Source organism: Oryza glaberrima, chromosome 3 (genome assembly GCF_000147395.1).
Source record: "Oryza glaberrima chromosome 3, OglaRS2, whole genome shotgun sequence".
NCBI classification, from domain to species: domain Eukaryota; kingdom Viridiplantae; phylum Streptophyta; class Magnoliopsida; order Poales; family Poaceae; genus Oryza; species Oryza glaberrima.
Genome location: NC_068328.1, coordinates 32,089,592 through 32,116,867, shown reverse-complemented (window position 1 = coordinate 32,116,867; position 27,276 = coordinate 32,089,592). Strand labels below are relative to the sequence as shown.

Here is a 27,276-nt window from a genome sequence, read left to right as displayed (position 1 = left end):
CAGGTGGACCCCACCATGTTTTAAGAAAAGAAATGCTGACTGGGTTGCGTATGCCACGTAGGACAAAACCACTTTGGATTAGGTCGAGGAGGGTAATTCGTCCGGTATTGAAAGTTCAGGGTGAGTGGTATCTGGCTTTCGGGTTTAGAGGGGTAATTCAGTCGACCACAATTGTTCCAGGGGGTAATTCGTACTTTTTCCTATTCTAATTACATATGATTGTTTTACGTCAAGCATACTCCCTCTGTCCCAGAAAAAAGTCCAATTCTAGAGATGAATATGGATGAATATGTGTCATTCGTAGACTAGAAGAATGCCCGTGTGTTGCAACAGGATGAAAAGACAAGAAAATTGAGAAAAAAATAGAAAAAAAATACATTATTTAATTAATTAAAATACAAATTTTTCGGAATACTAGGGTATTTCTAAGTAGGTAGGTATATAATTGAATTAATTTACAGTAAAGTAAGTGTTAGAAATAAAATTACATAGTTGGATTTACTTTTTGTTAAATTATCCATGATTAATTATACTATCTGAAATTTTAGTACAAATTATATTTCAGTATTATTTAAATAAAAATCCTCCCCCTTTATGGGCCATTTTCAGCCCATTTCCTTCCTCAACCGGCAGCCCCTTCTCCTCTCCTCCGCCTTAGCCCGCAAGTGCAGGTTTGGCCCAGTAAGAAACCATAAGTCTAATTGGTATCCCATGCAGCCCACTTTTCTCCTTTCTCCTCACCTCCTCCTCAGCCCGCAAGCGCATGTTGGCTCAGTAAGAAACGGAAAGTCTAATTTGTGTCCCCAGCTCTTCCGCTCACTATCATGTGGGCCCATTGCGTGTCGTCCCTAAACTTAAATCCGTCCGGATTCCCTCGGGCGCCAGGTGACGCCTGAAACCTCTTCCTCGGTAAAATCCGACCGTATTCTTAGAGATAATTTAAAATTGAGTGAGAGGTTTCTATCCTCATCTCCTCCTCTTTCTGTTTTCCTAAGAATTGGAGCAAATCCGTTTTGTATTGAGCTCGAATCAAGCCTATCCTAAACAAGCGAAACTAAGGTTTAGTCCATTTAGTTTGAAAAAAAAAATCGTGTAGCAGATAATAGACAATGACGGACGAAAAATCTTCCAGGAAGCTTTACATATTTTTTAATTAGATATAGAATTAGATTTTTTTTTTGACGGAGGGAGTATGTATGAAATTCCAATATATAGTCCCTTGTGCGAGTGCTGGTTTCTTTGCCACTGTTGTCACTCCTAATTGCAAAGAAAATCCTATCAGAAAAACTGCAAAGAAAAATGTAGGGGGACCGGGGAGTATTGCAGTGGCATACACTTATTTCTACTTGTAGGATACGGTGTGAGTACTGGGTGGTCCAAGAAGAATGAGAATTTGCATGGAATAAGGCACGAAACGGGGTTTTCCAAAAAAAAAAAAAAAAAATCCACGAAACGGCATATTCTTGGGCGGCAGATGGTACGAAGGGAACACGTAGTTCACGCAAGCCGTCGCCGCGTAGCAAGCACGACACCGATCCTGTTGGTTTCTTCGGGGGTAACAAGAGTACGACACCCCTGCCTTCGCAAACGTCGCTTGTATTTAGTTCAAGCTAAAATTAAAAGTTTGGTTAAAATTGGAACGATGTGATGAAAAAGTTGAAAATTTGTGTGTAGAAAAATTTTGATGTGATGGAAAAGTTGAAAGTTTGAAGAAAAACTTTGGATCTAAACATAAACACGACGGTCGCCTTACTTCCGTCGCCGGGCCGGGCCGTGCCGTGCCGTGCCGTGGAAGGAGGCACGACTCATAGGAGGAGAATGCACGCCTCTAACTCCTCAACTTCTCTTTTCTCGAGAGTAAGCCACTGATCGAGGATAAGCGTTGGACGACCACATTGCTCGTGAACACGCTCCTGCATCACAAATTTCCTATCTCACCCTTGGCCTCGTCACTGAGAGTAGGCAGGAGTCACACAACAGTGAGGAGGAGCCGGCGGATTTGTGACGGTGATGACTTGAGGACGGTGGAGGAAGAGGGATGGCCCCGCGCGCGCCGTATGTTGGCCACCAACGCCGCGGGGATGGGAAGGGCCCACCAGATCCGAGGACGGCGACGATCGACGTCTTCCGCTCATCGTCGGCCACTAGCGGCGACGAGTAGAGGGAGAGCGGTTGTGGCGCGCTGGGGCAAAGACGACCGGCGGAGGGAGAGAGATGCAAGCGGAAGAAGAGAGCAGCGAGGGAGTGGCACATGGGTAGGATAGGAAAAATATCACAAGTGGCTCTGTGAGCTAGGAGGACACATGTTGTGGGCTGCAATATCTTCGTATAATACCCTTAACTTTTGAAGTGTCTAACTACCGAGAGTATCCTTCATTGAAAGGTGAGTGTCTTATGAAGTGGCTTCAGTCAACAAGTTAGATCGTACAGTAGATGCCAGTATGACACATACGCGCGTGTGATACTTTCTACGATTCCACGGAAAAATGTTTTTGTGGTTATCTGCCACGGCAGGGTAAATTCGCTCGAATTCTCCCACCATTTCGCCGCAAAAAATTCCCTTCCACGATTTCCACGGGTAGTGGCCGCGCACGTAGAATCATAACCCCCACCCACGCACACAACCCAACTAGTATTACTACACCTTCTGCGCTCCCCTAATCCCGGGCCCACCAAGCTTAATCAAAACGGATCATTAATCGTAACAGCCGCTGTTTCAATCTCACCGAGCCTTTCGCTTCCAGGGACACACACAAACAGTTTGTTTATCCAACCACGACGTGGAAAGCTCACCAATCTAATGCCAAATTAATCGAGTACGACACAAATTCAATTGTTATTTGATTAGTTTATTAAAATTAGTTTGATCCGGTTCGCGTCAAATTCCAACCTGGCTCGACTCGCTTCCAACCAGACGCCACTGCCTTTCCCCTTCCGAGCAGCAGCGGCCGCTGCTTCGCTTCGCTTCGTTTGCTTCGCTCGCCGGCGGCAGCGGCGGCGGTGAGGGTGGGGTTGGGGATTGGGGGATCGAACCTCGCTGGATATATAGATGCCTCCATGGATCCAATCGGCGACCCATCGCCGTCGTCCCGGCGGTCGGTGAAGCGGCGGCCTCCCGCGCGATCGCCGGAGCTGTCGCCGAAGGCGTGGGGAGGGGAGGCGCCGGAGCTGATCCGGCGGCTGGAGGAGCTGGAGGAGGCGGCGGCGCGGCTGCGGGGCGAGAAGGAGGCCGCGGAGGAGGCGGCGCGGGAGTTGCAGGCCGAGCTGGATGCGGAGCGGGCGTCGGCGGAGACGGCGACCAGCGAGGCCATGCTCATGATCGAGCGGCTGCAGCGGGAGAAGGCGGCCGCGCAGATGGAGGCCCGCCAGTTCCGGCGGTACGCCGAGGGCCGCGAGGATCGCGAGCGCGAGGTACAGGAAGAGCTCGCCTCGCTCTCCGACCTCGCCGCCTCCTACCACTCCCGCCTCCAGTCCCACGGGATCGACCCTGATTCCTTCTCCGACGACGGCGAGGAGGAGCAGCACGACGAGGAAGATGGCGAAGAGGTAGAGCAGATCGACACGGCCGCGCTACAGACAGATGGAAGCAGCGGCGGCGACTCAATCAGTGGCATGGAGGTGAAAGCCATGGTCGACGATGATGAGGAAGAGCAATTCACCCCTGTGGAGAAGGAGTTCGAGTACACGGTGGATGTGAGGTGCGCGAGCTCCACGACGAAGGTGTCCGGGGCGGTGGTTGTTGGGGAGTTCATGGGGGAGGGCAATGCAGCTGCAGGGGGATTGTACGCCAGGGTGGAGGCTCTGGAGGCGGACAGGGCGGCAATGCGGAGGGAAATCGCAGCATTGCGAGCAGAGAGAGCTCAGCTGGTGATGGCGAGGGCGATGGCGCGGCGGCTGTGCCGGGAGGTGGTTGCTGAACAGAAAGCCAAGAAGGTGGCTGCCTCACCACGAAGCTTCTCGGTGCTAGGGGTTTGTAAGGTATAATTAAGTTTGCTCACATTGGTCACTGTTAGTAAGTTGTTCACATTTGACACATTTATGCTAAATTTAGAGAGTAGCACATCCAGAGAACTTGTAGTTTCATTAGTTTAGATTGATGAATTTAGTTGGAGCATTTCTACTACTGCCTAAAACCAAATGAAATGTCACCAAATCAATGACGGTTGGGATATAAAATTGCATTCTTACATTTGTAAGACAATTGCTTGTGGTAGCTGTAGATGAAATCAACCTATATGGTGGGTAGAATAACTGCATTGTTATAGATTAAAGCAGTAACACAACAATTTGTAGTTGGTACTTGGTACAACAATGGAAATTTAAGTTGTGGTTATCAAAGTTTTTCCTTATGTTGTACACTTGAGTTGAGTAGATCTAATTGTCAGTCATTTTAGTCCTTTGGCATATCTAGATTTACTGTCGCTGGACTCATTTGTAGACTTGCTTATGTGCTATATGTGGTCAACTGCTAAAAACTTGAGCCCCAGTTTTGTATGGGAGTAATGACCACAGTAACATGTGTTGCATGCTACCTCAATTCCATATCTGGAATTCTATAATGTGTGCTTGCCAACATGTGAAGTTGTAATTGGAAGGAAATCTATAAAATATTTCAGATTGTTTCTTTCCAACGTAACGTGCAGTTAATGATTGATCCTTTTCGATTTGTCTAAAGTTCTCTCTCTCTCTCTGTGTTCCATACCAATAGCATTGGCTATGTTTATCCATCAGAAACTAACAGTATTGTATCTCTTTGCCCCAGTGGGTGCTCTCGATAATCTTTTGGAGAAACAGAAGTTCTACAGCCAGGTAGATTTTATATGATGGCTTGGTTATGAATATATCATTATCCTTTTTATTCTGAATCGAGACCAAATCTGTTCCCATGGATATTTCGCAGGTATACCTTCGGTCTGTCAACTACGTTCCTTGGCTTCCTACTGTTGCTCGATAGATCCACCATGTTGAGTCCCTGGCGTCGTCTGCCTAGCCCACGGCAATGAAACGACCTTCCCGGGCATATTGTCTATAAATCAGAACCTGGAATCATTGTTTACGGCTTCATTGTAAGTGTGTGTATTGCATTCTTTGACATCTTCTTCCTCTTCTTTTTTTACTTTTTTGCCCAAGCACAGTTTTTGAGCTGTATGTTTTTATTTGGAAGCTTTGAGCTTGTCTTATAGTGTGTTTATTCAAACCTAGGCGTGAATAGCTTGTAATCAGGAGCTAACTGACATGCTCTGTGTAGAGTGTACATCATAGTAAGCTATGGAATCTGATCTTGTTTGCGCGGTTGCCGAAATGCTGGAGTGTTGCATCTGGTTTGCACGTCTGCTCTGTCTAAATGGTGTGTATTTTGAATGGCAACTTCTACCTGTGAGTCTGAATACAGTGGCATATGCTTTGTGATTGTGTGATATGATCAATGCACTCAGAATAGGAATGTTGCTGAACTGCAGACTGCACTTCTTATGTTTCGTTTGTCATTGTTTTCCCTCGTAGCTGCTCCATTGTTATCCTGAAATAGCCTGTCAAATTTGCACCGAAATTCACAGCCAGGCCTATTTCTCAAATGATAACATTTCTACCAAAAAAAAAAAACAATTCAGTTTCAGTTTTGTTTGGTCATGATGAACGCATTACTATCAGCAATGTGCAACTGGATTGAATACTTCCGAAATCTGCTTCAAGACGTCAAAACATATATAAATGCCAGGGAGGAAGAAACGTTGAAAACTTCCAGCTTATCTGTATAAGACAACGATGCTTACAGCCGGTGCCAAAGCTTGTAATCAATATTTTTTCAAGATTTCCTCGTAGGGCCGGCAACGCCATTCACTGGTGTGATCTCAAATAGCCATGAGCATTTGGGAGCAGGTCAAACAAAATGAGTCTGTTTCATAAGGCGGGAAAAAAAGAACACTGTATTTTACTTATTTGCCACTGAAAATTTCGTGGGGCCCCACATGTCAGTTAGACAGCAGGCGGTGAATGATAAATTGGTAAATGTTAGGGGCATATATGAAAAGTTTTGGTGTGTCACATCGGATTTACGGATATACATTTGAAGTATTAAACATAGACTAAAAATAAAACAAATTAGAGATTCCGCATGTAAATTGCGAGACGAATTTATTAAGTCTAACTAATCTGTCTTTAACAAATGTTTACTGTAGCATCAAATTGTCAAATCATGGAGCAATTAGGCTCAAAAGATTCATCTCGTAATTTACACGCAATCTGTGTAACTAGTTATTTTTTTCGTTTATATTTAATACTCCATACATTTGTCCAAATATTCGATGTGACAGGGTAAAAAATTTTGTCAGGGATCTAAACAGGCCCTATATATGAATACTTGTCTCAGGAAGCTCCCATGCATGGTAACAGATAAACAGAAATTTACAAGTGATCTACTGCTTATACAAATGATGAAAATTACAAGCTTTGTGCAACCATGCAAACCGCTGTGCGTGCAAAATTTCAATTTCGCTTGCAAAATTTTGCACGAAACAGCACGGATAATTAACTGGCTTACACTCTCCCTGTAGTTTAATCTGCCGTGAGCTGTGCACTATACAATTATACCATCGTACATTCTAGATGAATTCTACATGAACTCACGGTTTGATTTAGAACAAGGGGCTGAGCTCCTGGATGGACTGCATGGTGTTCGGGGAGAAGATGAAACCCGGCGACAGCAGCATGCCGGCGGCCATCATCGGCGACGGCACCGCCGGAGGCTGCGCCGGCGCCGCGGCCTGGTGCTGGCCGAGGGTGAGGAGCAGCGGGTCGCCGCCGGCGCCGCATGCTGCCGCCGCGCCCTGCTCGACCATCGCCGGCGCGTCGTACGCTGGCATCATCAGCGGCGGCGCCGCCGGTGGCTTGCCCGTCAGCCGCTGCACGACGGTCATGAACTCCTGCGGCCGCGCGTGCACCACCTTGGGCGTGTGCTCGTACACGATCACCGGCGCCGCTGCCGCCTTCTTGGATGCGCCCTTTGACGCCGACGACGACGGCGACGACCCCCTCGACGACGACGACACCTTCAGCGGCAGCGGCCTCGGGCCTCGCAGCCCACCTCTCCTCGACGACGACGACGACGGCGGCATGGCCACTGTCATGGTCATGGCAGCTACCTAGCTCTCCTTGCTCAACTCGCTACGAGTAAAGAGTAGCTTCTTGTAAAGTTGTAATGCTTTGACAACTATAATGGATTGCACTTTGCACAATGCTTTTATAGATAGAGAGTAGCAAACACTTTCACATGCTACTAGTAGCAAAGACATGGATATAGCAATACAATGTCAAAAGTCGTCGGTCAAGTACGGCAGATTCATGACTGCTGACTTTTTTTTCGATCGATTACGATTATTAGTTAGCTAGCGAAAAAGTCAGACGCGTTACACACTTCCATTTGGAAGGCAAGCGAAGGTAGGTTAGAAGTGGTTAGCGATAGTTTTCACTTATTGGCTTGATGATCACTAGTATTACTTTCGGCTGCAGCCCAACGTTGACCAAATCGGCATGGATATCAGCTCGCGTCCACAGTTGATCAGTCAAGGCGTTCAAACGCCAAACCTACACCTAGCTATACTTTACTACGATGTCAAACATTTTTGTCTGATGCGTAATGTGGTAATCTCAAGCTGTGGGGTTGCAAGTTTGCAGAGACAAGAACGAACTTTTTCTCCATTGTTTGAACGGACAAGAATGAACTTTTAATCGAGTGTTCAGATATAGCTCTGGTTTAATTTTATCTTCAATCTCTGACAGTTCTTCATCAAGGAGCCAAGCCGACCACAAGACTCCCTAGCTAAGACTCTGAATTCTATGAACATCCTTGGATTGATCGTTTACTTGGAAATTTAACCTAGAACCCCAATTGCAATCCCACTTGGGATATGAAGCTGAAAAGGGCGTCCTGTTGATCGATTTGGCTAGCTGCTTGTCCTAACTAACCACTCGATTTGACAAAATTCAAGGGCTTAATTACGTACGACTTCAATCCGAGCAGAATTCGACTATGGGACTGCATATATTTCCACGGCACAGTTGAGTCCACCGTCGACGTCTCGTCTCTTAATTAATCGGGAGGTCGAGAAGATCATGACATCCGATATCAATATATATGTACCAGTAAGACCGTTTAAGTTTCTTAACTAGTGACATCATGTAACATGAATTTTGATGTTTCTTAATTAATTAACTGGAAGATCGAGAACACCATGTACTACTATAGTATTACCATTTTACCAGGCCTGTTTGAAGTTGAAGGAGCAGGTCAACTGACGAGTAGAAATGCATGCTCGATTTCAGTCCTTGAGAAATTCAGACTTTCAGAGTAGGAAATGCATTGATTACGCGGCCGAATGAAATACGTCGCCCCTATAAACGAGGGATGCATACAGTAGTACAGTACTCGGGATCTGATTGCACCGTCAAAATCAAAATCAAAGCAGTTGAATTCTACTCGGGGTTAAAACTAAGTTGACGATTCACTGATTTGTTTAAGCAGGCATCGTGGTCGATCGCCATGACGCATGAGCCTTTGACCCTGCAATGCAACCACCCTTTTGAACACAAGAATTTTGCGTGTCACTACGGTTTCTCGTGAAAGGCTTTGTGTACCGCGTAGGATTGCTACACTCGTCGGCTGTGAAGAAACATGCATGGTAGAGCAACACTACTCCTAGCATGTTTGGTAGAGCTCCAACTTCTAAATTTAGTTTCAGGAGTTGAGTTTAGAGTAGAGTTGCGGAACTGTCTAAAGTTTAAATTCAGCTTCAACTATTTAGTTCATTTTGTAAAAGCACTCTACCTAACCCCGCTCTTATTTTAGGTAGAGATGAAACTGTTTGGCTGAGCTCCAGTTACAGGAGAGGTGGAGCTGGAGCTAGAGCTGTGCCAAATAGACCAGTAATCTCATCCAGAACGTTAATGTGGAGAGTGGAGTTGTGAGTGCATGATTTTTGTTTGGAGGAGTTTTAGATTATGAGTAACAGGGGTAGGAATTCAACTGATGAGAATATGGAGAAGCTGCAAAAACTAATTTTTCTTTCCTAGTTTATTTTTTATTATACAATTACAACTTCTTATAATCTAAAAAAATTATAGAGCTTTTGATTCAAGGAGAAATCGCAACCCAAAAGTTCCTCTAACATAAGCCCATAAAATATAGTGCACCCACGATACTTCATAGGAATTTAGTGACATTAAGTACTTCACTCTTTGGTTGTGTTAGGGGGGTGGAGAGGTGGACACAAACATATGTGTGCGCATATATTTTCTGTGTATCTACTATGTGTGCTTTGCATTGGTACCAAACAATCTCATGCTCCAATGGAAATGATGGAAGTCCTATGTAAATGGGCCAAAGCCCAAAGTAATACACAAAGGCATTCCAGATACGGGCCTGCACAGGCAAACCGGCGATCCAGACCGTCCGATTTGGCGCGCAGAAACCCGATCCGCATCCCGCGCCGTCGCCTCACCGCTATCCCTCGTCACCCACTGACAAGTTGCCCCACACGGGAGGATGGCCCACACGTCAGTGATAGAGGGTCCGTTCCAGGGGGCCCACCTCATTTGGTCCCACTCCTTCCTCGCTCTCCTCTCTGTCTTCCTCCGATCCACCCAACCAACCAAGCGCCCGCCGGCCTCGTCGCGCGCCGCCCCTCCACCGCCCGTCTCCAATGCCACCGCCGCCGCAGCCGCAGCCGCCGCCGCCGTCGTCCGCGTAGGGTAGGGGCATCCCGCCGGCGATGGGCAACAACTGCGTCGGCCCCAGCGCCGCCGGCCAGAACGGGTTCTTCGCCAACGTCGCCCTCTGGCGACCCAGGCCCGCCGACGCGGCTCCCCCCGCCCTCCCGCCGCGCTCCTCCGCGCCGTCCGACCAGGCGCCCGAGCCCGTCACAATCCCCCCATCGGAGCACTCCTCCCACCACTCCTCCCGCTCCGCCGACCCGTCGACCCCCACCGCCGCGGCGGAGCAGCCGGCGAACAAGGCGGCGCCCAAGGTCAAGCGCGTCCAGAGCGCCGGGCTCCTCGCCGATTCCGTCCTCAAGCGCGACGTCAACACCGCCCGCCTCAAGGATCTATACACGATCGGGAAGAAGCTAGGGCAGGGGCAGTTCGGCACCACCTACCTCTGCGTCGAGAAGGCCACGGGTCGGGAGTTCGCCTGCAAGTCCATCGCCAAGAGGAAGCTGCTCACGCAGGAGGACGTCGAGGACGTGCGCCGCGAGATCCAGATCATGCACCACCTCGCGGGCCACGCCAACGTCGTCTCCATCGTCGGGGCCTACGAGGACGCCGTCGCGGTGCAGCTCGTCATGGAGCTCTGCGCCGGCGGCGAGCTGTTCGACAGGATCATCCAGAGGGGGCATTACTCCGAGAAGGCCGCGGCGCAGCTCGCGCGGGTGATCGTCGGCGTCATCGAGGCGTGCCACTCTCTCGGCGTGATGCACAGGGATCTCAAGCCGGAGAATTTCCTCTTCATCCACCAGAAGGAGGATTCGCCTCTCAAGGCCATCGATTTCGGCCTCTCCATCTTCTTCAAGCCAGGTATGGCGCCCTCCCCCTTCTGGGATTCTTAACAATGCAATTTTCTGCAATTATATATAGTTTAGTTTCAGACTTGTAATAATAATGTGAGCGTTTGTGGTGACTGCAAAATGGGAGACTGTATATGTGATGATAGCATTAGCATTGGTGCTATGATTCATCCAGATAGGTATTTTAAAAAATGTATTTATACTTCGAGATGGCTATGGGGATTAGTTCCATTTCCATGGGTTAATCTTGTTGTGCACCTCATCGCACACATTTGTTACGGTCTCGATGCTAAGTCCTAAACAATCTGGTGCCAATTAGAGTATATCTTACTGATTGTTGACGTTGATTGTTGGTCTTACTGATTGTTGACGTTGATTGTAGGTAGACCATGTCATTGTTGTTTGCTCATAAAAATTGCTCCAGAACTTAAGTTTTTAGGTGCCAACTAATAGTCATGAGCATATATACGTGAAGTTGAGAGCTTACACCTGGATATTTAAGTCAAAATTTCTCCACAGCTATATGTGAACACACTGGCGGATGTATGTACAAGCTGTGGGGACAGCTGACCCCACAGCTTTTTAAAAAACACCTCTAAAGACATTGATTTTCATGTATAAATCCAAAAAAGTTAGAAAAATGACACCACTTAAATACAAGCTAGTAGTAATTGACCCCACATGTTTATATTCCTGGCTCCGCTTACACAAACTCCTAGCTATATAAAATATGAAACAGAACCGTCTATATGTTGGCCCAAAATGACAGTCTTAAAGTAGCTATAGACAACCAAGCATGGGAGGTACTATGTGTTTGACATAATCCTGTATATGCCGCACATGTAATTATAAATACCATTCTTCATGTGTCATATTAATTGGGAAAAAACAATGCTTTGACAGGTGAGACATTTACGGATGTTGTTGGAAGCCCGTACTATGTTGCACCTGAGGTTCTTATGAAACATTATGGTCGTGAGGTTGACGTCTGGAGTGCTGGTGTGATAATCTACATTTTGTTGAGTGGGGTTCCTCCATTTTGGGATGGTGAGATCATATGTATTTTAGTGAAATATATTTTCCTTGTAATATGTGCAATACTAATGCAATTGATAAACAATTGGCTTCTGGAGCAGAAAGTGAACAAGGGATATTTGAACAAGTTTTGAAAGGTGATCTGGACTTCTCATCTGAGCCTTGGCCTAATATCTCAGAGAGCGCAAAGGATTTGGTCAGAAAAATGCTTATTCGTGATCCAAAAAAGAGATTGACTGCCCATGAAGCCCTATGTGAGTAGTTTGGAAGTATGCAATGATTTGTAAATAATTTGTTGCTAGTCATCTAGTTTTACTTCCAACCAAATTTATCCAATTATTTTCTAGGTCATCCTTGGGTCTGTGTTGATGGAGTTGCTCCTGACAAGCCTCTTGATTCCGCTGTCTTGAGTCGGTTAAAACAATTTTCTGCAATGAACAAACTAAAGAAAATGGCGCTTAGGGTGAGCAGCATATTTTTCTAATTAGTAATATATAGGCTGTTTTCATGTTGATGTTTTAATATGAACTGGTATGTGACTGCAGGTTATTGCTGAGAGTTTATCAGAAGAAGAAATTGCAGGATTAAAAGAGATGTTCAAAATGCTAGACACTGACAACAGCGGTCATATTACACTGGAAGAGCTAAAAACAGGCTTGCAGAGAGTTGGTGCTAATTTGATGGACTCGGAAATTGATGCTCTAATGGAGGCAGTAAGTATTCTAAGAAGGTTTCTGCGCATCTATTCATCATTTATACTGAAATTAGTAAACAAGATTTTGTTCTGATCTATAATTGTATCTTGCAAACAAGTTTCCATTTTATTAAGTTTTTTTAATCCATTTTTACAAGTGCCCACCGGCTCCTTTTCTTGGTTGTAAAGTGTTGAGCACGAAAGTACTGGCATACACTTTTTTTTTTTTTGAAACGTGAGCTTGCTTCATGTTGAATTTTTATCAGCATTTGTAATATATGGTAATTTTGTTGAGTGAAAATAGCTTGTAGTGAGGAGGATTAACTGTTTCCTAAATGCGGAACATTTTGGGAAGTTTGGATATCAGTGTCGCTTTACATTTATGATGAATATCCACTGGACTTTTGGACTGTTTCTCAAATGAAGCTCCTTTTCTTGAATATGTCAGGCAGATATTGACAACAGCGGAACAATTGATTATGGAGAATTCATTGCTGCAACTTTGCATATAAACAAAGTAGAAAAGGAGGATAAGCTGTTTGCAGCTTTCTCATACTTCGATAAAGATGGCAGCGGTTACATTACTCAAGATGAGCTTCAAAAGGCATGTGAGGAATTCGGTATAGGTGATACCCGTATTGAGGATATTATTGGAGACATTGATCAGGACAATGTGAGTAGAAAATGCTAAATATTTCATGATAAATTGACAAACAACAATTTTTGTCTCATTTGACTATCATTTGTGCAGGATGGACGGATCGACTACAATGAGTTTGTCGAAATGATGCAGAAGGGAAATAATGCAATGGGTAAAATGGGTCAGCATAGTACCGGAAACTTTGGCCTCGGGGAAGCGCTAAAACTTCGGTAAAAGGTAATTGTTGTTTTCTCTACCTTTTCTTTCCTATCCTTTGACAATATTAGATATTCTTTCAAAAGTGTATGATTTCGGTTGCCTTACTTGGAACCAGGATTATTTGTTTCAGTCTATAATCATTTATCTTATGATAAAAATTGGGCAACGAACTACTTATGACGGTAATTGTGAATTTAAAATAAGAATTTCCTCTATAGAGTACCATCTGCAGTAGCCCAAAACTTCAAATTTTGTGAAATAGGCCTGAAAACAAACTTTTGCGCTTCTTCTAAACTAAAACATTTGTAGTAGTTAGTAAAAAAAAACATTTGTGGTACTTAATGTAATGCAGTTTAAAGTAACTCCTGATTTGGATCATGCATGCTCTGAATGAGAAAAATCACCACGATCTTCTGTTAGAACTTTGGTCATTCTCATCAGGGTAACTGATTGAACACGCTCATTAAGATAGTGTAAACTCACTGGTTGTTCTGGTTTCTTTACAGGTGCTGCTAAGTGAAGTTGCCATTTCAGACAATGGCTATAACCCAACATCAGAATATCACGATGTCAAACTACCATCGCACCGCAAGCTAAGTTTTGGATCTCTCAAGCAAAGCTACCACATGCCTGAGCATCAACATTTCCTAGGCTTCAATCTCACAGTTAACTGTCAACAGACCGAACAATGCAGCAATTTTTGACTTGCCTCCATTAAGTATGGAGTCCATCTTTGTAGCCCGTCTTCATTGGCAAAAGACGCTGTAGCTCATCTTCTTTGTATATGCATTTGTAAGTAGGGAAAGCACATGAGAGCAGGCAAGGTTCGTTTCTTGCTGCTCCTTTCCCATCCTGAAGTCTGAAGACCACAGCGGCAGGAAGGCCTCAGCGTTCCTGAGTAGAAATTCCAGTTTGTTACATTTTATTCTTCTTGTTTAATTGGTTAGCAGTTTTAGCTGTTGTCATGCGTGTAAGAATAGGCTTTGTACTATAGGTCTGACCAATGAAACGAATCTTCTCCGTTAATTTTGTTCGGTCTATTGGTGTATGTAAGAAGAATGGAAGAGACCAAATTAATTGATCTTGATGATGACGATTGTTTGAAGTTTCATGTTGCCAGCTGCGTCTTGTGCCGGCGTGCCGGCCGTTTACTGTTGCTGCCACGCCGCCGCCGCCGCCGGCTGGTGCTGAATTTTTCACGACATTGACAGGGAAGTTAAAAGCAACCAAGCATCCAAAAGACTATTTGTGTGGTGAAACCGAGTGGTGGATTTGGTGGATGGAGCGTAGCGCTGATACTCCCTCCGACTTTTTTAAACTCCCTCATTCTCTAAATGTTTGATACCGTTGACTTTTTTAAATATGTTTGATCGTTCGTCTTATTTCAAAAAGTTTTGTTAAATATGTAAAACTATATGTATATATAAAAGTATATTTAACAATAAATTAAATGATAGGAAAAAAATTAATAATTACTTAAATTAAATTTTTTGAATAAGACAAAAACGGTTAAACATGTTTTAAAAAGTCAACGGTATCAAACATTTTGGGATGGAGGGAGTACCTTCTTACAGTTTTGTCTCGTTATTTTAAAGATTAATAAAGGCAATTGTGCAAAAGGAAGAAAAAACAAAATTATTTTTTAGGATCATATTTTATGTATGAAAAGTGAAAACTCAAAGGCTTTTACCTTTACGTCAAAAAAAAATCAAGAGGCATCCTTTTCAGGATCATGTATCAAAACTCAAAAGATGTTTCCTGACCACTCAAAAGGGTCACCGAGAAATTATTGTAGGAGTCAACTCAAAAGCATTGGTAAAATTAAAGCAGGAGTATTGATCCAATTCAATTTTCAAATGTTTTTAAAAAATGTGAAATAATGTAGGAGTATTAATCCATTTCGGTCTTCAAAAACAATAATCCAATTCAGTTTTTAAAAAAAAATCAAAAGAAAAATTTTTCCAACAAATTTTAAAAATGTGAAATTATGTAGCAGTATTAATCCAATTCGGTCTTTTTTTTTTACTGAACCAATTCGGTCTTCAAAAACAATAATCCATTTCAGTTATAAAATGAAATAAATAATTCAGTCTTCAAAAACAATAATCCAATTCAGTTTTTAAAAATGAAATGAATAATTCGGTCTTCAAAAACAGTAATCCAATTCAAATAAATTATATTCGGTCTTAAATAGAAACACAATTCAGTTTTCAAAAAAAAATTCAAATTCAAATAAATTATATTCGGTCTTAAATAGCAACACAATTCAGTTTTCAAAAAAATTAAAATAAATGAGGGCCCAACCGGGTTCGAACCGGTGACCTATTGATCTGCAGTCAATTGCTCTACCACTGAGCTATGGACCCTTTGTTGTGATTATTAAAGTACATTCACTTATAGCACTAATTTATCTACAGCCAATGAACGCCTAAAAAAGCTGATTTTTTTGAAAGGAAACAACGGGAGATTGTGCTTTTTCTTTAGATAGAGAGGAAAAAAATACACCCCTAGAAGGAAAAAAAAGAAAAAACCTCTTTACAAAATCATACGCTGTTAGGAATTAACTCTCTAAGTCATTTAGCTTGTCCTAGGGTTAAATTTTGGCTTCTTCCTTTGTTTTTGTTTTTGCTAGGAGGGTGATTGTCATGGTCTCTTTGTGCTCAAAAATTCATTGGTTCCTCTCCTTCCATATCTCCCAGGCGATGAGAAGAATGAGGGAGTGCAATCTCCGCTTTGGCACACCTATCATATTTGTTAGGTTTTCCCACCAAGCCTGTATATTTTTTCTAGCTTCCCATCTAGAGATGGAGGGTTGTTTCGTTTTCTTAACGTCAGAGAGGACAATGTACACTGTTCTGCCATCCTCTCGTCGCTAGGCAGTCCGAGGTCCAAGACCCAGTTCTGGATGATTAGCCATGCATAGGACTTACATTTTCCCAATGCCCAAGCTTTCCGAATCAATTGGATGAAGCATGTGTTTGTTGTACAAAGGCATTGTGTCTGGTAGGCATAACGTCATAAAAATAAGTTCGCGCTTTACACTGATTTCAGCTTCCGTCGGCAAATACACGCTACATTTAACCTTTTGTGATTAGAGGCGCTAACCAGAATTTGTGACTAGTGTCTGTAACTTTTTATAAGTGTTGATGCAAAGTAGATGTATCACATAATTGTACTGAAGTAGTAGATACGCTACTCCGTAAAATAAAACACTAATATGGTTCTCATCATAAATAACGTTCACTCTCTCCATTCTCAAATAAATAAATCCAGTATAACATGTGACGCGTAACACTAAAAAAAAAAAAGAAAAGAGTACATTTTAATCAGCAATTAGTAGTATGTCACAAATTAAATCATGCTCACCACATTTAGTCGCACCCAATCATGTTTTGGTAGTAGTATTTTTTTAAGAGCTCTAACCTTTAAAGTTTTCTTTTATTAAACTGAAGTTGGGCGCATGTACTTCCTCCGTTCTATAAAATATCGATTAGTACTGGATTTGATATATTTTAATACTACGAATCTAGACATATGTCTATCAAAATTTTACATTAGAATATGTCTTATCATTCTTTTTTTACAAGTACACAATATCACGCATGTATCCTCGTGAATACTTTCATTAACACATGCTTAAAAGAAAAAACAAGAACAATATATTAATGATCTCACATTCTCACTATTTTTTTATTAATTTTAAATACAATTATAGACGTGTGCCACTTTGTGTACATGAACGGATCGAACCGGAAAAGTAAAACTTATCGCAAAGTTTTCCAACTACTCTACTCATCAACCCCTGTTTGATCTTGAACGCCAATTCTTGGTCAGACGTTTGCACGACACCTTACGTGTGTTCGCAAGGGGGTGTTCCCAACATTTATCTCTTATTTTCCGCGCGCACGTTTTTCAAACTGCTAAACGGTACGTCTTTTTAAAAAAGTTTATATATGAAAGTTGTTTTAAAAAAAATCATATTTATCCATTTTGAAAAAAAAGCTAATACTTAATTAATCACGTGCTAATGGACTACTCCGTTTTCCGTGCGCACTATGCATGTTCCCATCCTCCCCTAGCAAACACAGCCCAAGTTTGATTGAAATTGAAACGATGTAATGGAAAAATTGGAAGTTTATGTGTATAGAAAAGTTTTGATGTGATGGAAAAGTTGGAACATTGAAGAAAAAGTTTGGAACTAAACAAGACCTTAGTTCACACAAAATTGGAAATTTGGTTGGAACGATGTGATGGAAAAGTTGGAAGTTTACGTGTGTAAAAAAGTTTTGATGTTATGGAAATGGCTTAGCTCCAAAATAATTCTTCAAATTTCCAACTTTTTCATCACATCAAAACTTTCCTACGCACACAAACTTTTAACTTTTCCAACACATCGTTTCAATTTCAACCAAACTTCCAATTTTAACGTGAGCTAAACACACCCTAAACAAGGCGTAAAAATAATATCTCGGAACCCGAGGCGAGGCGAGGAGAGGGCCCCCGAATGCACGTCTCACTCGCAGGTGGGCCCCCGAAATCGCGAGTGGGGCCCACGCCGCAGTGGGACGTTTCGTGCGCACCCACTCCCCCTCCCCCTTCCCCTACGCGCGCCGGTCGATTTTAGCAACGCGCCAATGCCCCCACACCCCCGCAATAGCCTCACTAGATAAGGGGGACCCACCGCTCTTCGGCCCCACCCGTCATTGGCGTGAGGGGAAGGGAGAGAGCGGGAGGGGGGATTTTTATTTAGGATTTTCTTTTATCTGTATTTTTTTTTATTAAGAGTAAGCCTTCCCGACTCCGTCTCCTCCTCCCCTCGTCGTCGTCGTCGTCGTCTCGCCTTCGCCGCCGAGGCGGAACAATTCCGCGGGGAGTTCGCTGATTAATCCGGCCGAATCCTGAAATTCCCCTTGAGCAATCGGGATAAGGTAGCCTCGCAATCCATCCGCGTTTCCGGATTTTTTTTTTCTGATTTTCCCGTACTGTTTTGGTTGGATTGGGGGGCATGGGGGCGGGGCGATTTCGTGGTGTTTGTGGTCATTTCGGTGGATTTCGTATCGTGGATGGGGAGATTATTGAGCAAGAGAGTCCTGTTTCGATCGTTGACTGGCTTGGTTTGGCTTAATCCGTGGAATTTTTTGCTCACAAAATTCGTTTTTTCTTTGGTCATCAGGCGTAGGAATCTTGCGCGGGAAGGGCTAATCGAATCGGTTGGGCTGTACGGAGATGGATGAGAAGGTGAAGATGGAGAGCAAGCTGTCATCCGCGGCGGCGTTCGTGGAGGGAGGTGTGCAGGACGCCTGCGACGACGCCTGCAGCATCTGCCTCGAGGCCTTCTGGGACAACGACCCCTCCACGGTCTGCATCCGCCGAGGCGAAAATTCTGGATTCGATATGATTGTGATCGAGTCGCTCATTTGTTTTCTTGGTGTGGATGTTGGCGTTCTCTCTTGCAGGTGACGAGTTGCAAGCATGAGTACCATCTGCAGTGCATTCTTGAATGGTAATGTTTCCTTGCTGGCCTATTGGAACGATATTGTTGTGTGGTATTTTTCTTTTTCTGTACTTCTTTGTGGACCTGGTGATGCATTGTAATCGATATAGATGTAAATTACGGTAATTGATTCATGCATATTGCATAATTTATTCCAAATCTTAAGGTTGCTCTTGTTTCCACAAAGCAAATTATCCGATATCACCATGACTAGTTTGCTTGTGTACCTCAGTTTTCTATGATGCAATCCCTGATTATTTGTTTTGTTTCTGTATCTTCTTGTTTTCCACCTAGATAAAGTAAAATAAACGGCCATGCTTTTAGCTGCACGGTGATAAAGTAAGTTAGTGTTTGTCTGACAATTGTGACTACACATCGATGGTTCAATTTAATTGTGCTGTGGGAACTACATCTAATTTGCTAGGGTTGCAAAAATTATTTGTTTTTAAGGTGATGGCGATTATCTGCTTACCCCATTTGAATCTATGCTTCTTGTCGTGCTGAAATGCTGTCAATAAAGTGGAACTACCATATGATTTCTAAGACAAAAATGGGATCTTACATTCCAGAAACAGATCATGTGTTAGGCATCGCAATTCTCTTCAACCATGATCGACTTGCATATGAAGGTTAATGATGATCACCTGCACTTCGAGCAGTGAATAACCATACAGAAATTCTCTAGCATATGAGACTCATTAAGCCATTAAGGAGCATATGATCCACAGACTTTCATTATTTCAGCAATACCAGTCTCCATCAGGTGGGGCAGGGGTTGTAAGGCTTCTGAGCTGCCCTGCTGGAAGATTTCCTTCATTTGTGTAAGCAGTCTAGAACGATAGCTTTGTCATAGTAGTTCTGAGTGTGCAGTTCTTCTGCAGTATGCTCATAAAACTATCGTTGCCCTTCTGGTGTCTTTTATGGACTGATGGGGATATATTCTAAATATTTATCAAACAGAAGATGATATTAATTCTATACAAGCTTGCAGATACTAGAGATGTACAAAAAAAAAAAACATGTGCAGTCAATCTGAAATGGAAGACATAATATATTCTCATGCTTTCTTTTTATGAATACGAACAATTTTGAGGGTGAGCTCATGCGATCAAGGATAATGCTGTATATAAAGTCAATATCCAATCGATATGTAGTGAAAATTTGTCAAAATACTATACTGTCCTCGACAATTTTAATTTTTGATGTGTGCTTCTCACTGTTTGATATCTAGGTGCCAGAGAAGCTCTCAGTGTCCCATGTGTTGGCAGCCTATCAGCATGAAGGATCCTATGAGGTAGAACTTGCATCCTGTGTATCTCCCTAGTGAGCCAATTTAGTGGTTCTCATTTTATATTTAAACTGTGCAGCCAAGAACTACTTGAGGCTGTTGAGCAAGAGAGGAACATTCGAGCTAACCGTTTGAACACTGCCGCTGTTTTTCACCATCCAGTATTGGGTGATTTTGAGGTGCAGCATGTTTTATTGCTATCATTTGGATATTTGCGATGATGCCCCTTTGCACCCTGGAGGTAGGCTTAATTCGTAACGTTATATTGATGTACCGTTTTCTGATTTCAGGTCCCTGTAGGAGCTGATGATGCTGAACTTGAGGAGCGCATTATACAGCACTTGGCTGCTGCTGCTGCAATGCGTAGGTCACACAGACATGGTAGAAGAGATGGACATCGTAGCCGATCTGGATCTCATAGCCGCCCACAAATTGTGGTGTTTTCAAGGAATGAGGCTATTCCTGGTGGCTCCCTGCATGCAAGTTCAGGCCAAGATGAAGACCATGAACAATCTTCTGGCTTAGGTTCTGCTCATCCTTTTGCTGCTCTTGCTGCGATAGACCAAGGACATATGAGTGGTGGTTCGCAGCTATACGTGGGTCATTCTGACCAGGGTGCTTCAAATCCATCTCTGCATGATGAGAGAGCAATGAGCAGGTATTTCCTACAACTTATGGTATATATTTGCATGCTATTCCTATCCAGATTCAAGAGGTTTACTCTCTTTGTATCTTGATGTTAATCAGGACATCTGAAAATCAATCTGCACATGTCAATCAAGATACAGCAGGACCATCTGATTTGCAGTCATTCTCTGACACGCTGAGATCTCGCCTACAGTCAGCTTCGATGAAGTAATATCTCAAACTCCTGAAAATGCCTTACACATTGAACGTATGCATCAGTGTCTTACTTGTGGGCATTCTTTACAATGCCAGGTATAAAGATTCTATAACAAAGAGTACGCGTGGATGGAAGGAAAGATGGTTTTCTCGGAGTAACACTATATCAGGTCTTGGCACTGAAGTAAGGAGGGAGGTCAACGCTGGGATTGCTGCAGTATCTCGCATGATGGAACGGCTAGAAACAAAGGACGATACTGGACCATCTGCTGTTCCTGCAGCTAGTGCTTGCTCACCTTCAGACGCGAATAATCAAAGGACGGTATCCCCCAACCATGCTGCTGTTGTAAATGAAACTTCTTCCACGACTTGTGCGTCAGGATCTGGCTCTCAATGAGCCCACTCCATGTTCGTTGAAGAATTGGATACACTGTGAAGACAGGTATATGCTCTTCTTGTGCACGAGAAAGCTTTAAAATTTTTAAGGTTTTGGGGTGGCAAAATGTCACAAGAAACATTTTCCTTGAGTTGTTTCTCAAACCGCTGCCAAATTCACTTGGATCAGGTCCAGAGAGAGACGCCGTTTGTTCGGAGCCACCTGAGATCCAGCGATGCTTCATGATCTTTGGTAGGTCTGTGTGCTTCAGGAAGTTCGCTGAAGCATTTGCATCCAGATCGCGGGACATAAGACTTGTGCTTGCGGATGAACCTTTACATTTTTTTACCTTGTGTAATATATATGCAAGGTTGTTATGAAATCATAATCGCTGTAAATTGCAACATAAAGAATGTCGGTTGTGAAATTCTTGTTGATATCCCTATAAATGTAGTGCACCAAGGGCGTCATGAGTCATCAGTTCGTCGCTTGACTTGTGAGTACTCAATCTTCACACATAATCTCACCCTTAATTTATCTGAGACAACTTTGCTGGGGTAATTTCTGATATCAGAAAACTTTCAGTTATTTGCTCCACTCTTCAAAAAATACATTTTCTGAAAAATTCCATTTCTACTGTATTATTTAGACTAAATGTTTTAAGCTATTTGTTAAGTTTGTTTTTAAAACACTAAATTTATTCTCATAATTTAGTAGATACTCCCTCCGTTTCACAATGTAAGTCATTCTAGTATTTCCCACCTTCATATTGATGTTAATGAATCTAGACATATATATATCTATCTAGATTCATTAACATAAATATGAATGTGAGGAATGCTAGAATAACTTACATAGTTACATTGTGAAACGTAGAAAGTAATCCTTAACAATAGTGAGCTCAACATTCTAAGCACATAAGCTGTCCTGCACGCGAAACATTGGGCTGCATATGAGGCCCACATTCTTGGGCTGGAGCCAGCTATGCAAGCCTTTTTCTCAGAGCCTTGCTAGAGTCGGCCCACGGTTTTCTGCAGGAAACCAAACAACGCGTCGTCTTCTTCCTGCGGGAAACTAGGCGCCCCCAGTGTGAGTCGAGTCGGTGGCTCGGTGCTGTGCTGGATTGCTGGCAACGCAGGCATGGCGGGGGGCCGGGGGCGAAACCGGCGGCGTTCCCGCGATCCCTGCGGCGAGGCCTTGCCTTTCCTCGCTTACGGCGTGCCGAGCTTGTGTGCGCACTGCGCGGCGGCGCGGGCGCACGCACGCACGCACGCACGCTGGCACGACCCCCACCTCCACTACTCCATTTACTTTTCTACTCCCTTCTCCTTCCCCGATTCCATCGCCGGAGTTGTAGTGCCAGAAGGGAGGCGAGTGGCTAGCAGACTAGAAAAAAGCAGAAGGATCCCTCGCCGACGAGGGCGCGGTAGCAGCAGCACAAGCAATTCGCGCAGGAGAGAAGTGGCCGCAGGCCGCAGCGATGAGAGCGCCGGTTTGTGGCGCACTCGTGTGCTTCTTCGTTCTCCTCGTTGCCCGTGCGGCCGCGGAGACGGCGCCGGAGGAACGTCCCACATTGTCCTCAGCCGACGTCGCCAGCGACGGTAACGGCAACGGAGCTCGTGCTGGTGCGGGCAAAGCTGTCGGCGCCGGCGCCGTGGGAGGAGGGATCGTGTCAAACTCGGTCCTGGTGGCGTTGCTGGACTCGCGCTACACGGAGATGGCGGAGCTGGTGGAGAAGGCCCTGCTGCTCCAGACGCTGGAGCACGCCGTCGCCGAGCACAACGTCACCGTCCTCGCGCCGCGGAACGAGGCGCTGGAGCGGGACATCGACCCGGAGTTCAAGCGCTTCCTGCTCGAGCCGCGGAATCTCAACTCGCTCCAGTCGCTGCTCCTCTTCCACGTCCTCCCCGCCCGCCTCCCCTCCGGTTCCTGGCCCGCCGCGGCCACCCACCCGACGCTCGCCGGCGAGGTGGTTGAGCTCGCCGCGGCCGACGGCGGCGGCATGCGCGTCGCCCACGCCGCCGTCTCGCGCCCGGACGCGGTGGTCAGGACGGATGGCGTCATTCACGGGATCGAGAGCCTCCTCGTGCCGCGCTCCGTCCAGGACGAATTCAACCGCCGCCGCAGCCTCGCCGACATCTCCGCCATGCCGCCGACGGCCGCGCCCGAGGTGGATCCGAGGACGGATCGCCTCAAGAAGCCGGCGCCGCCCGGCGATTCTCCCGTGCTCCCGATCTCCGACGCGACTGTTCCCGATCCCTCCGTCGCGCTGGCGTCGGAGCCCAGTGACCACTACGACGGCGACAGCCAGGTGAAGGACTTCATCCAGACCCTGCTCAAGTACGGCGGCTACAACGAGCTCGCCGACATCCTCGTCAACCTCACCTCGCTCGCCACCGAGTTAGCCCAGCTCGTCTCCGAAGGGTACGCGCTCACCGTGCTCGCGCCCAACGACGAGGCCATGGCGCGCCTCACCGCCGACCAGCTCAGCGAGCCCGGCTCGCCGGAGAACATCCTGTACTACCACATGATCCCGGAGTACCAGACCGAGGAGAGCATGTACAACGCGGTGCGGCGGTTCGGCAAGGTGCGCTACGACACGCTGCGGCTGCCGCACAAGGTGGTGGCGCGCGAGGCCGACGGCTCCGTCAAGTTTGGCCATGGCGAGGGCTCGGCGTATCTCTTCGACCCGGACATCTTCGCCGACGGCAGGATCTCAGTGCAGGGCATTGACGCCGTGCTGTTCCCGCCGGTTGAGACGAAGACGAAGACGAAGCCGGCCACCGCCCGGATCAGGACGGCGCCCGCTATGACCGGCGTCAGCAAGATTAAACACCGGAGAGGTCAGCCAATGTCTTTAGATCTGAACTTGAATTTCCTAATCAGTTTAATCGTACAAAAATTTCCGCAGAAATTTACAGTTCACATCCTAGATTAGGGAGGCTAGTCGATGTGTTTTTTGTTCTTTCTGAAATTGTTTAAGTCCATGCATGTTGATGCTACGAATAGTGGCGGTGAGGGTGGATTTGCATACTAGAAATAGCCAAGTAAAGCACAGCAGCGGGTAAATCAAAGCTGTCCAATCTATAGGGCACGAACAAGAGTGCTCGTTACAAGACTGGATGATAGTGTGCAGCAAGCAATATAGTATTCCTTGTACAATTGTTAGCTGACCATGGATTGTGAATCTTGCTCCCTTGGTGATTCCTTTTCTTGATTAATCAATTTTAGGATTGCAACGATGCTGATTACAAACTTATATATGTTCTTTGGATATATATGGCCTATGTTTTCAGTTGTGACTGCAATTTTGTGACATAGGACGTGCCTTTGTGGCATAGGCTGTGTTTAGATCCAAAGTTTGGATACAAACTTCAGTCCTTTTCCATCACATCAACCTGTCATACACACACAACTTTTCAGTCACATCATCTCCAATTTCAACTAAAATCCAAACTTTGCGATGAACTAAACACAGCCATAGATAAATTATTTGGGCTTTACCCTTTTACTGCTTGTACGGTTTTACATTTGAGTCCAAGTTACCTCACGCCATTGTCGTATCTCATACTACAACAAAAATGCCAAGATTTTCCTGACACCCGTTGCTGTTCTTTTTGACAGGGTGTCTGTTAAATGTAATATGACAATAATCTTCTGACTCCCTAGACTCATATTCTTAAATCATTTTGTTAACCATTCCATAGTATTCTTATACTTTGTTCCTTTTAAAATACTGCAGGCAAATTGCTAGAAGCAGCATGCCAAATGGTTGGCATCCTTGGCCAGCGATCGCAATTCACACGCTGCCAGTAGACAGGAAAGATTGATCTCATGATACTGAAACACGGTCTAGAGGTGATAGACTCTGCTGGGGCCATCCACATATGGTTGTTTTATTTTGTTTAAAAATGAGTAGTAAATCAGGTGGGCAATATAAGCAGGTGTGTATAGGTGTGTCTTATGGCAGGAAAAAAATTCATACTTGAACACCAAAATCTTCTGTGTATAGGAGGGTTTCTTTTGTTCGTTGTTCTTGCTACTGTTTCTGACAGAATCTTAATCTTGAGTAAAGATCGCAGCATCCCATGGGTTAAAAGCTTCATCATTTGTGTGTGCATCTTTTATGGATTTAATAATTTTGCAAATCCTTGTAAGTTTTTCTCTGAAGATTCTGGTAAATGCTTGCCTTTTCTCATCTAAGACTAGTGATTGTCTTTGCCTGCATTACTCACTAGAGACACCGGATGAAGGTGTGAGAACATGAATACATGATGTACCTTTTCTGCATCTCCTTAGTGAGCTGATGTACCTTTTAGGTGGTTCTCGTTTTGTTTTGTTTTTTTTTAATGTATGCAGCCAAGAACTACTGAGACTGAACAAGAGAGAGGAATATGCAAGCTAACCGCTTCAACCCTCCTGATATTTTTCATCATCTAGCGGTTGGTGATTTGGCGATTATATTGCTACCATTTGATATTTTCATAATCTTTGCGACTTTGTGCGGTGGCCTGTTTGCACCCTGGAGGTAGCCCTTGTGCCATGCAGTTCTATTGATGCATTCCCTTCTGATTTCAGGTACCTGTAGGAGCTGATGATGCTGAACTTGGCGAGCGCATTATACAGCAGTTGGCTGCTTGCGCATTATCTCTTCTACCGTGCTGAACTTCGCACCCTCAATTTCCCATCATGGTAGAAGAGATGGCCATTGCAGGCTCACAGCTACCGATCCATCTCTACGTGGTGAATTGGTGATAGAGCAATGAACATGAGCAGGTACTATTTCCTACTACCTATGGTACTATGTTTACATGGTTTTCCTTTCAAGAGATTTACTGTCGTTGTATCTCAATTTTAATCAGGACCTCTGAAAACCAATCTACACCTGTCATAAAGATACAGTAGGACCATCTGATTTGTAGCTTTTCTCTGACGTGTTGAGATCTTGTTAGCTATCAGCTTCAACGAAGTAATCTCCAACTCCTGAAAGCACCTTCACATTGAATATATGCATTTTATGGGCATTCATTAGAATGCCAGGTCTAAAACAACGAGTACGCACAAGATGGTATGAAAGGTATTTTCCCACAGTAGTTCTTAGCTTTGAAGTAAGGAGGGGAGGTCCGGGATTGTTGCGTTATCCTACAGTAGTTCTTGGCCGTGAAGACTGAAGACAGGAATTGGGGCAAAATGCTACACGGGTAGATGATGTATGTAATGGCGTCCAGTCAATTCTTTTTAGAGGAGTGTTCGATCCTGTAGAGGATGAAACAAACCTTTTTCCTTTGGGTGTATTTAGTTCACGCTAAAATTGAAAGTTTGGTTGAAATTGAAATGATGTGACGGAAAAGTTGGAAGTTTATGTGTGTATGAAAGTTTTGATGAGATGAAAAAGTTGGAAGTTTGAAAAAAAAAAGTTTGGAACTAAACTCACCCTTCATAAGTTTCTCTAACCGCCGCCAATTTCACTTTCGTCAGGTCCAGAGAGAGAAGCCGCTTGTTCGGAGCACCTGAGATATCCAGCGATGCTTCATGCCTTCATCATCTCTGTGTGCTTCAAAAGTCGTTGGAAGCTCTTGCGTTCAGATCACGGGACGTTACGAATTCTAATCGTTATCATTCACAACAGAACGAATGTCGATTGTGAAATTCTTGTTGGTATCCCTATAAATCAAGGGTATGGTCATTCATCAGATCGTCACTTATCACCCCTGTTGTGCTTTGCCTATGCTTGTGAGTAATCAAGCTTATATGCAAATTTGGCCTATGAGGAAATTTGCCATGTACACAGGAGTTCGCAGTAATCACAAGCATAGAAGTGATACGTTTCTGTATGATAGACACATAAATTTTCACGGAAGTTTGCAGTGATCACACATAAGTTTGTGAGTAATCACACAGAAGTGCATCCCTTGTACTGCATCTACCTACCTTTTTCCTGCGCTGGACATGCTTGTTTCATTTTCTTCCCCTCTCCTTTTTTTTTTTTTACTGTTGAACACCCTGGAAATGGCTCCGTTCGTTTCAGGCGGTTGGGACCCAACTCCCCTGCATGGAAAACGGAGCAGTCTATTAGCGTATGATTAATTAAGTATTTGCTATTTTTTTAAAAAAAATAGATTAATTTGATT

The 27,276-nt window shown here is 44.4% G+C and overlaps 5 protein-coding genes and 1 non-coding gene across 8 annotated transcripts; 4 read left to right on the top strand and 2 right to left on the bottom strand.

The window, feature by feature from the left end:
* The first annotated feature begins 2,920 nt into the window (after window positions 1-2,920).
* Window positions 2,921-5,302, top strand: LOC127766792 (myosin-binding protein 7-like). The gene is made up of 3 exons (XM_052291937.1): window positions 2,921-3,978; window positions 4,763-4,809; window positions 4,901-5,302. The coding sequence occupies exons 1-3, from the start codon at window positions 3,058-3,060 to the stop codon at window positions 5,001-5,003; spliced, it is 1,071 nt and encodes a 356-aa protein (XP_052147897.1). The 5' UTR covers window positions 2,921-3,057; the 3' UTR covers window positions 5,004-5,302.
* Window positions 5,303-6,632: 1,330 nt separating this feature from the next.
* Window positions 6,633-7,130, bottom strand: LOC127766438 (uncharacterized). Its single transcript, XM_052291481.1, has one exon. The coding sequence runs from the start codon at window positions 7,128-7,130 to the stop codon at window positions 6,633-6,635; it is 498 nt and encodes a 165-aa protein (XP_052147441.1).
* Window positions 7,131-9,688: 2,558 nt separating this feature from the next.
* LOC127766791 (calcium-dependent protein kinase 11) lies at window positions 9,689-14,257 on the top strand. The gene is made up of 8 exons (XM_052291936.1): window positions 9,689-10,566; window positions 11,460-11,603; window positions 11,693-11,845; window positions 11,939-12,054; window positions 12,137-12,304; window positions 12,734-12,958; window positions 13,037-13,162; window positions 13,651-14,257. The coding sequence occupies exons 1-7, from the start codon at window positions 9,765-9,767 to the stop codon at window positions 13,157-13,159; spliced, it is 1,731 nt and encodes a 576-aa protein (XP_052147896.1). The 5' UTR covers window positions 9,689-9,764; the 3' UTR covers window positions 13,160-13,162; window positions 13,651-14,257.
* Window positions 14,258-15,438: 1,181 nt separating this feature from the next.
* On the bottom strand, window positions 15,439-15,510 carry TRNAC-GCA (transfer RNA cysteine (anticodon GCA)). Its single transcript has one exon. It is a non-coding gene; the product is annotated as a tRNA-Cys (tRNA).
* Window positions 15,511-17,838: 2,328 nt separating this feature from the next.
* Window positions 17,839-26,637, top strand: LOC127767513 (E3 ubiquitin-protein ligase RHF2A-like). 3 transcript variants are annotated; one of them, XM_052292866.1, is made up of 9 exons: window positions 17,839-18,072; window positions 18,318-18,502; window positions 18,601-18,647; window positions 19,870-19,932; window positions 20,006-20,105; window positions 20,217-20,584; window positions 20,674-20,781; window positions 20,866-21,211; window positions 26,624-26,637. In XM_052292866.1, exons 2-8 carry the CDS (start codon window positions 18,371-18,373, stop codon window positions 21,164-21,166), a joined length of 1,119 nt encoding a protein of 372 aa, XP_052148826.1. In that variant the 5' UTR covers window positions 17,839-18,072; window positions 18,318-18,370; the 3' UTR covers window positions 21,167-21,211; window positions 26,624-26,637. The 3 variants fall into 3 exon arrangements, with proteins under 3 accessions (XP_052148826.1, XP_052148825.1, XP_052148827.1); XM_052292865.1 differs by lacking the exon at window positions 26,624-26,637 and adding an exon at window positions 21,335-21,625 and having other exon boundaries at window positions 17,840-18,072; XM_052292867.1 differs by lacking the exons at window positions 17,839-18,072; window positions 18,318-18,502; window positions 18,601-18,647; window positions 26,624-26,637 and adding exons at window positions 18,674-19,459; window positions 21,335-21,625.
* LOC127767512 (fasciclin-like arabinogalactan protein 16) lies at window positions 22,246-25,913 on the top strand. The gene is made up of 3 exons (XM_052292864.1): window positions 22,246-23,988; window positions 24,888-25,587; window positions 25,724-25,913. The coding sequence occupies exons 1-2, from the start codon at window positions 22,626-22,628 to the stop codon at window positions 24,959-24,961; spliced, it is 1,437 nt and encodes a 478-aa protein (XP_052148824.1). The 5' UTR covers window positions 22,246-22,625; the 3' UTR covers window positions 24,962-25,587; window positions 25,724-25,913.
* Window positions 26,638-27,276: the final 639 nt, after the last annotated feature.